Source organism: Orbicella franksi, chromosome 5 (genome assembly GCF_964199315.1).
Source record: "Orbicella franksi chromosome 5, jaOrbFran1.1, whole genome shotgun sequence".
NCBI lineage: Eukaryota > Metazoa > Cnidaria > Anthozoa > Scleractinia > Merulinidae > Orbicella > Orbicella franksi.
In genome coordinates this window covers 8706917-8717021 of record NC_138149.1, presented here as the reverse complement: position 1 = coordinate 8717021, position 10105 = coordinate 8706917, and the positions used below count along the sequence as shown (strand labels likewise).

Genomic DNA, 10105 nt, shown 5'->3' with positions numbered 1-10105 from the left:
GCAGGGAACAGTGTTATAAAGTGTGAAAACATTAATACCACGTTTGTAGACATCAAAAGGAAAGGATGCACGAATCTCAGTAACCTTTTAAAACCCAATGGCTATATGATAGTATAATATCTCAACGCTGTATATGTTTAATTAATTGGGTTTTCAGAGATATGTCAAATGCTGTGAAAAAGTATTGACAATGTTAGCTGCCATTGCTGTAGTATTCGTTCCTCCTCAGTGCGAACCCTTCATTGTATCACGTGACATTACAATAAATGAGTTCTATCCAACATGGCGTCTGGTCATTGACGATCTTACAATTGCAACTGGTAAAAAAGGTTTCTATTGTATTCGATACAACTTCCAGGGTTTTCCGAGACAAATTTAGCACCGTTCTAACTCATAACATAACTGTGAGGATGGTTAGATCTGTAGATTTCTATGATAATTGTTTTTTTCTCCATATTCTCCGAGGTTTTTGGTTTTAATATCTGTCTTACGTGCGCTGTTTTCACAAAATAAGGCAAAGAAATGTCTGTTGGGCGCTAAGTGGGGTTTAAAACAAATGTTTACTAATGGATCATGCGTGCATAAAAAAACAATCATGACAGCGTGGGAGCTTAGCACGAGAGTGATGTAGAACAGTTGCTCAAGAAACCGTAGTATCTTCATGATTATTTTGATAATAATGATTTTTCTCGACTGTCGCTAAGATTCTCTGAAAAAAAAAAAGTCTTAGAAGAAGATAATTTTAAGATTTGATTTGTTGGATAAGTAACCAGTGAGACCAATTCCTATTCAGATTAGATCTGTTAATACAAATATGTATTGACTAATTATTATCATTTTGAAAGTGTTTTAAAATTAGTGTTTGCATTATATTTCAAACAGTTATCCAGAGATAGATTGATCAAAAGCACACTGAGTAAATAAATCTAGCAATTTCGAAATTTAAGGACGACGCCATGGATTATTACTATCCACTGGATTTTACAAAGGGAATTGAAAATAATAATGCCCGTTTGCAGTCACTGGATTGAGAAATCTCAGTAGCTTTATAAAGTTCCAAGTGTCTTGATATTATGATATCTCACTGCTGTTGTCTTCGGATAATTGGCTTTTAGAGGAAATGTCAATTTCCAAGTATTGATATTGACAAGAACAGTTGCTGGTGAAAAGGGTTTCCATTGCAAATGTCTTCAACTTCAACGTTTTTAAACTCTCCCTAAACTTATATCATAACCGTGACCGTGGTTGGATATCTGATCTTAATTCTGTAATTTTTTTGCGATATTATAGTTTTCGTTTTTCCTTAAGTTTTAGAAAATATACCAATAAGCGACAGATTTATCCAAATGAGCGTATTTCTACAGCTTTCAGGTGTGGCTGACTTGATTGACAATCCTATAATTGGCAAAGTTAATAATTTTTGATAGATGCAACATTTGCCTGTGTACACAAAAAGCTCTTAACCTATGAAAATACTACGTTGAGTTACTGAGACACCCAAACTTTGATGTCTGTTATACCTCTTGGTACATCTTTTAGATATGCTCTGCAAAACAACGGCCTGCAATGACAAATTCGATCCTGCGTACTTATGAGTCTTTGCAGAATTTTGTCGTATTTCGATTTGGAAATGGTCAAACGCTGTCATTAAATATCATTATCCGATGGTGTTTTCAAAATGAATTTTAAAATAATAGCTTTTGACATTTTTTGTGGAGGGCGGCAGGGAACAGTGTTATAAAGTGTGAAAACATTAATACCACGTTTGTAGACATCAAAAGGAAAGGATGCACGAATCTCAGTAACCTTTTAAAACCCAATGGTTATATGATAGTATAATATCTCAACGCTGTATACCTTTAGTTAATTGGCTTTTTAGAGATATGTCAAATGCTGTGAAAAAGCATTGACAATGTTAGCTGCCATTGCTTTAGTATTCGTTCCTCCTCACGCAGTGCAAACCCTACATTGTATCACGTGACATTACAATAAATGAGTTCTATCCAACATGGCGTCTGGTCATTGACGATCTTACAATTGCAACTGGTGAAAAAGGTTTCTATTGTATTCGATACAACTTCCAGGGTTTTCCGAGACAAATTTAGCACCGTTCTAACTCATAACATAACTGTGAGGATGGTTAGATCTGTAGATTTTTTTATGATAATTGTTTTTTTCTCCATATTCTCCGAGGTTTTTGGTTTTAGTATCCGTCTTACGTGCGCTGTTTTCACAAAATAAGGCAAAGAAATGTCTGTTGGGCGCTAAGTGGGGTTTAAAACAAATGTTTACTAATGGATCATGCGTGCCAAAAAAAACAATCATGACAGCGTGGGAGCTTAGCACGAGAGTGATGTAGAACAGTTGCTCAAGAAACCGTAGTATCTTCATGATTATTTTGATAATAATGATTTTTCTCGACTGTAGCTAAGATTCTCTGAAAAAAAAAAACAAACAAAAAAAAAAAAAACAAGTCTTAGAAGAAGAGAATTTTAAGATTTGATTTGTTGGATAAGTAACCAGTGAGACCAATTCCTATTCAGATTAGATCTGTTAATACAAATATGCATTGACTAATTATCATCATTTTTAAAGTGTTTTAAAATTAGTGTCTGCATTATATTTCAAACAGTTATCCAGAGATAGATTGATCAAAAGCACACTGAGTAAATAAATCTAGCAATTTCGAAATTTAAGGACGATGCCATAGGTTATTACTATCCACTGGATTTTACAAAGGGAATTGAAAATAATAATGCCCGTCTGCAGTCACTGGATTGAGAAATCTCAGTAGCTTTATAAAGTTCCAAGTGTCTTGATATTATGATATCTCACTGCTGTTGTCTTCGGATAATTGGCTTTTAGAGGAAATGTCAATTTCCAAGTATTGATATTGACAAGAACAGTTGCTGGTGAAAAGGGTTTCCATTGCAAATGTCTTCAACTTCAACGTTTTTAAACTCTCCCTAAACTTATATCATAACCGTGACCGTGGTTGGATATCTGATCTTAATTCTGTAATTTTTTTGCGATATTATAGTTTTCGTTTTTCCTTAAGTTTTAGAAAATATACCAATAAGCGACAGATTTATCCAAATGAGCGTATTTCTACAGCTTTCAGGTGTGGCTGACTTGATTGACAATCCTATAATTGGCAAAGTTAATAATTTTTGATAGATGCAACATTTGCCTGTGTACACAAAAAGCTCTTAACCTATGAAAATACTACGTTGAGTTACTGAGACACCCAAACTTTTCAAAGCGCTTTCCACGAAACATTTTTACCAAACTTAATGATGGACGAATTAAAAACCAGACCAATTAGGAAATGTCAAAATGTGCAAGGCAATATCGAGGCCGTTAAGATCTTCAGTTTGACGTTTTCGTTGAATATATTTTGAAAATAAACGTTAGGAGCATCCGGAATTAAGAGCAATTGCAATTGTTTGTTAAGTGATCATGCTTGCAAGAAAAGTGATGACAGCGTAGGAGCTTGCTAACCAACATGACAAGTGCTAACAGAAACTTAGTGTCTTCATCATATGGCAATTTTGGAAACGACAATTTTGAGATTTTGTTTGTTTCTGCATTAATTCCATAACCACTTAGACTTATTCCTTGTTTTGATTCTATCTGTCTGTAGAAATCTAAATTGACTAATCATTTAAAAAGTGCTTTTTGAAAGTAGTATTTACTTTCTATTTTTGCCTTGGGGGCTTTTAATAAAGGTAAACATGCGTAGATAAGGTCACTTTTAGCACAGCATACACCCTATGCACAAGTTCGTTTAACTTCAATTTTCTCAATTTGTTTAATTGTAGCTTCTTATGCTAATTTCTTACGGAACAAGTAGAGTTTCTGAAGTTAATGACCGTGAATAACTGTCTTTGATAGACCCTTCGTTTGGTACTAAGGTGGTAGATATTAATTAACAAAATCAAATATTTTATTTACATCTTGAGGATATTGACAACTAAACATTAATTTTCATTGAACCCAAACCGGTCAGTAATAAATTAACCACAGTAGAAGCTTTCAGTAAACAACTCAGAATCTTCTCAAGGCTTTGTAAACATGTTTCAGCTGCTTTAAGCTGCCAAACGGAAAGATTCACACGTTATGAAGGGGATTTATATATATAGAGAGAAAGCAGAGTGGTTCAACGTTGCTTCTGCCGTCGATTGAAGACTCTAAAGAAGGCTTCCCAGGATTGTTGCAGTTTGAGCATCATTATCTCAGGCAAGTGGGTTAATAAGTTTGTTTTTTCTCTTTTGTTTTTGTTAGCTGCGATGTTTCATGTGAACCTAAAATCTTAACAACACAACAGTTAAACCACTAAAAGTTACTAACATTTTCGCCCGTTTTTTGTTTCTTCTTATATTGCAGAAATTAATAAAACATTTGTCATAAAATTTAGATTCAAATTGCAAAAAATGATAAGTACTGAACAATTTTGTTATTTTGAAAAAGAAGAACGAAAATTTCCAACTTTCATTTGTTGAGAGCAAAAATAAAATAATCGATTCACATGTAGAAAGTAAAAATAAAAATGTTCAAGTTTGTTATTTTATTAGAAAAGCTTAAGTTATAAAATGTTTTAAAAACGGTATGGTTTTTTAAAAAGGTATCAAATGAATATAGGGCGTAATTTTGGCGCCAAGAATCAGTTTTCACAAGAGAACCAGAATTGCCAGAAACACTCACTGTTTAACAACCGATTGGATAATGCGTCAGTGTTTGCCAAATAGTGAAAACATTTTACCGAACGTCACAGAGTTTCGCTATCCGGCGATACACGATTCAGAAAAAGGAAATAAAAGTTAAATAGAAGCATTTTCTGACGAGTTCGTTTGTATCGGCCTTTTTGTTTTTGAAGTGTTGGCAATCCGATCTTTCAAGCAGATTAGGGATTTCTCGGCATTTTTAGGCAAGTATACTGAAAACGTGCTAAAGTCAGTGGTAATGATATTGGCTATCGATGTGCAGTTATGAATAGAGATAGTCTGCCGAGTGGTTTAGGGCGATGGTTTTGATACTCTCCACCCTGCTACTAAATTGATTTTTTCTCTGTGGGCACGAGTTAATACTTGAATTAATAAAGTTCAGATAAAATAATTTTTTTTCACTCCATTCTACCTTATGAATACGTTAGCGTTTTATTTGACTCGTTACCAGAATACGTAGCTGTTCTCGTGATCATTGCTGAAGTAATTGCCTGTCAGGAGCATCGTTCTGGTCGAAATGGTATAACGGCTGATATGACACGTTTCAGGAGTAGAGTCTCGATCTGAAACACTATAAAAGCAGGAAGCATTTTTTTAATCAATCATCTCTTTATTTTGTATTTTTTCTTTTGCATTTTACAGGACTGAGCTTTCCATGCAGCATGTCGCCTGCTACTTCAATTGTTCGCTGTGCAGTTCTGTTCTTCGCTGTGTGTCTCTGTGATTCCTTCAGCAAAGCAGACGCATCAGAGTTGAAAAGAGACCCGAAAATTGCTGGAATCGAAGATACGGGAGTTGAGAGGGGTGAAAAGGAAAACTTTGAAGACGTTAACGAGCTCGATGAGGTGAAAACGAACCAATACGAAATGGAACGAGACGGTACGCAGGCCCATGATAATAAACGTGTTCTGTCCCGAAAGCAGAGATAACGTTTAACGGTTGTCAGCAAATCCCAAAAGTAGAAAACCTCCAAAAATAACCCGACCCTACTAAAATAGGGTTAAAAATTATTTAACTTTTTTTTTAGCTCTCAACAGGGACAAAAACTGTACCAAAGTGATCTCGTGTTTTTTAAAAACCAAATAGGCAATAGTTTACTTTGTTTGAATGTGTTCTATTTTCAATACTATTAATTCTCGTAAGTTTTCTTCATATACAAATTTTTGCAAAATCTATTAGCTACAGGAAAGCAAGGTGTCCACACCCGAAGTTAAACCCCCCCTGAAATTTTCTTTTTTTTTTTTTCGTAATTGGCAACAGGGACAACGGGAATGGAGGCCGGAGAGCGCCGCTGGTACAAGCCCAAATGCGGAGGAAAGCCATACAACCCCACTTTCTACTTGTGCTGCAGTGGTTATCTAGCACGAAAAACAGGATTGAGGCCAGCATGCTGTGGAAGGTACGCCTACGATGCCACTTTTTACATGTGCTGCAGTGGTAACCGAGTACGCAAGACAGGTTTAAGGCCAGCATGCTGTGGAAGGTACGCCTACGATGCCACTTTCTACTTGTGCTGCAGTGGTAATCGAGTACGCAAAACAGGATTAAGGCCAGCCTGTTGTGGAAGGTACGCCTACGATGCCACTTTCTACTTGTGCTGCAGTGGTAACCGAGTACGCAGGACAGGATTAAGGCCAGCCTGTTGTGGAAGGTACGCCTACGATGCCACTTTCTACTTGTGCTGCAGTGGTCATCGAGTACGCAGGACAGGATTAAGGCCAGCCTGTTGTGGAAGGTACTCCTACGATGCCACTTTCTACTTGTGCTGCAGTGGTAGCCTAGTACGCAAGACAGGATTGAGGCCAGCCTGCTGTGGAAGGTACTCCTACGATACCACTTTCTACTTGTGCTGCAGTGGTAACCGAGTACGCAAGACAGGATTGAGGCCAGCCTGTTGTGGAAGGTACTCCTACGATACCACTTTCTACTTGTGCTGCAATGGCAAACTGAAGCGTAAGAGCGGTTTCAGACCTCACTGTTGAGGTACCTGTGGTGCCAAGATATTTTTCTGTGAATGTGTTGTTAGATTTGGGAAAGGAAAAGGAAACTGGCCCAGTAATATAGAGTAATTAGATAAGAAACGGAACAGTGATATATAGAATATCATAGATCAACGTCAGGATAGCTGTCATTATCAAACGTAATGTCCCTGTTAGATCTATAGCGGATTGGGGAAATAACTATTATCATATGCGACACTCACTGTTACGTTAGCATTAAAATTCATGATATAAACCATTCGTTTTGGTCCATACATGGTTGTCTCTCATTTTCACCCAGTCATTGATAACCCAGATCGGAGTTAATGTATGACCAGTTTTCAGATATTTCTCATCTGAAATCAATTATGGTTAACAGATTTTACAGTAACAACAATAATAGCAAAAACAATAAGCCATTCAACAAGAGTTCCTGGATCCAAAGTCACGACTATCCTTAGATTTCCAACCTGACTTTGACTTTGTACCGATTGCTATGGGGTAGATCTTTTGTCGCGAAGAAAAAAAAAAACTTTTACACCGAATGCAAATATGGCGGACCACATCGCGCAGAATTCTATTGTCTTTCGCGACATATACTTGCAGTGCTCAGTTTTTCAATGCGTGGAATAATAATTACAAATATTAGCTGTCGGAATTCCGACTGCTCTTGTCAATGAATCGGCGGCTGTCAATCAAACGGTCTGATGTGTGAAGTAAATTCCAAGGTGTAATAAGTTAACAAAAGCGCTCTAATTTAAAGGCGGCCTGCGCTAATCACAAAGACTTTTCTCAACAAAGTCGTGTGCAGCGACATTCTCACTTTTTTTTGTTGACATGTCACATTCGAAATGGTTTGAGAGCGGGAGCCAAAAGTTCTCCCACAAAAAATTCTTCTTCCAAAGCGTTGCCAAATGGAAAGAACGGTGCGCAAAAAACTTTCTTTTACTTTATCGTTGTCCTCTTTTACTCGACCGGTCAAAGCAGTTCATCAGACGTAGTCTTTTACTCGATCGGTTCACGTAGTCTGTCGTTGATCGAGGACTTAAAAGACAACACAGGTTTTTATCTATTCGAAAGATGAAGGGGAAAATAAATGACATCTCTGTTCGAAATCCAGAGCCGAACGAAAAAGCAAAGGCACGCAGCGCGTCTTACGCCTGAGTGAGCATTGTTGTCCATTGCATGTGTGAGATAATTATTCAAAATTGGAACCGTTTTAATTGATGAAAACATTCAAAAGGCCCAGGTTCGAGTATTCAGTTGTTAGAATCCTCTTTGGAGTAACATGTCAAAGCGAAAAGAGCTCCCGATCAACGAGCTGCATTTCTTGCACAGATGACATGCTGAAAATTCGTTTATTGCAACTCGCGCAAAGCGTTACTTTAAATACGATGGTTGAGTGATACATTTTATCACCTCTCAATTTCAATGCCTTATAGCGTCGGCGTGTGTCCTATTGTTTGTGGAGGCGGAGCTTGGCATATATTAATATTCTACCGGGAAATTCAAAAGAGTTTCACTCTATTGTTCTTCTAGTCTCCGAGGCGAACGAAGGCTGAAAGATCGTTACGAGTGTTCGAAAGTTGGCAGAACGACCACTTCGAAACATTATTTTCCGTTAAAACTTGGCATAAAGCTTCCTTTAACAACATACATTCAAAGCCGTATGACAACCGTTACGAAGGACACTTTGAAGGAGTAAAATTCTTCCTCCAAATATTTCCTCATATAATATTTTCCCTCAAATGGACCAAATTCAGGAAAAGAAAACGATTCAATCCATTCTTCGTAACATTTCAAAAAATGTCTCCTTTATTCCATCAATGTCTCATCTACAAAAGCCCTATGATAACCACTACGAAACACAAGTATGAAGCACGTAAACTCTAAACAAGTATGCGTGGTCGGCCATTTTCTGGTCATTTTCTTTATTGTTTAACCATCGGCAGCCTAATTAATAATTAAATTTCGCGCGTACTTTATATTTAAGTCCCGGATGTGTCGCGGCATTTTGCGCGATGACTCGGTCGGCGACCGGGACTAGCCGCATGAAGGCGAGGCTAGTCAGGCTTTGATGTTTTGTTTTGTCAATGCTTCCCCAGAAAAGTTTTGCTTCGTCGTCTATCTGGTCTGTTTTATTGCGCTGTGCCTACGAGTTGCTGTGTTTCTGAATGCCACGAGAAGGGATGGAAATCTTCCACCGTTCGCCTCTTAAGATTAGCGAAAATAGTGGAGACGAGGAAAGGAGTTTACGTTCGCCGCGGAACTAAAGTTTGTTCGCTACATTTCAGGTTAGAAGATCTTAGAGAAAATCGCTTAAATGACGGGCTTATGTGGTATCTGGTGGTGTTCCAACACGATCTAAATGGCCATTACCTTCCCCAAGGTAAAGAAAAGCTCCTCCTGAAAGACCCTCTGTCTCAAAAGAGGAAGTTGTTTACATCCGCGTCCACTCACACGGAATCGCACGAAACAAATACTATGGTGTAATAACTAAGCGAATGAACTTCAACTACCCCCGTCGTTGTAACCACTGACAGCATTGAACCAAATGACAAAGACTTGGAGCTAAATGCGGTCGCTTACGCGTTTTCTAAGATCTTTCAGCCTGAAATGTAACGAACAAACTTTAATAGTTCCTACGGCGATCATGAACTCCTTTCCTTCGTCTGTTTTTCCCTTAGAGGCGAACTAGGAAACGAAAAAAAACCACTTTCTCTGCTGTGGAAGATTTCACTCCCTTCTAGTGGCATTCAGGAACACAAAAACTTATAGGGAGGATGAAGCAAAATGGACCAGATCGACGACGAAGCAAGACTTTTCTGGGGAAATATTGTCAAAACAAAACATCAAAGCCTGACTAGCCTCGCTTTCATGAGACTCTTCCCGGGCATTCGGTGTATAAGGAGCTCAAAGCAGCGACCGAAGGCTCCAGGATTTAAAATCATGCATGGTCTCTTGACCACGTCTTTTACAGTAACTCTTCTATCGTTGGCAAAGGCAATTATCGTATTTTAAAAGTTTAATTTGGAATGGTAGTACACTAAGACGACCTCTAATGCGAAAAATAACTCGTATCCACTCCCCCGATAATACAGCATTATTTTGGCAAAAAAAGCTTTTTGAAAACTTGAAACGTGTGTTTTAATTGAAATATGGATAACTTCAAGTGCAATTTTCTCTCGCGGGTTTAGCGTGAGAGCTTAAATCTCAATAAGTTCTTTTTACCTTTATTGAAAACATTACCATGCTATGACGTTTTTTTTTGGTAATTTTATTTTTGCCACTATTGCTTGAATGTTCTGCGGAAATCATCTTAATAATTGTCTTAATGACTATTTCATCTCCATCCTTCTTGATTTTTCCATTTTGTTCCTGATTAGTGCTTTAACAGCTTTA

At 37.6% G+C, this 10105-nt stretch overlaps 1 protein-coding gene across 1 annotated transcript; it reads left to right on the top strand.

The window, feature by feature from the left end:
* Positions 1-4147: 4147 nt before the first annotated feature.
* LOC145488584 (uncharacterized) lies at positions 4148-7123 on the top strand. The gene is made up of 3 exons (XM_081467475.1): positions 4148-4239; positions 5367-5603; positions 5985-7123. The coding sequence occupies exons 2-3, from the start codon at positions 5387-5389 to the stop codon at positions 6704-6706; spliced, it is 939 nt and encodes a 312-aa protein (XP_081323601.1). The 5' UTR covers positions 4148-4239; positions 5367-5386; the 3' UTR covers positions 6707-7123.
* Positions 7124-10105: the final 2982 nt, after the last annotated feature.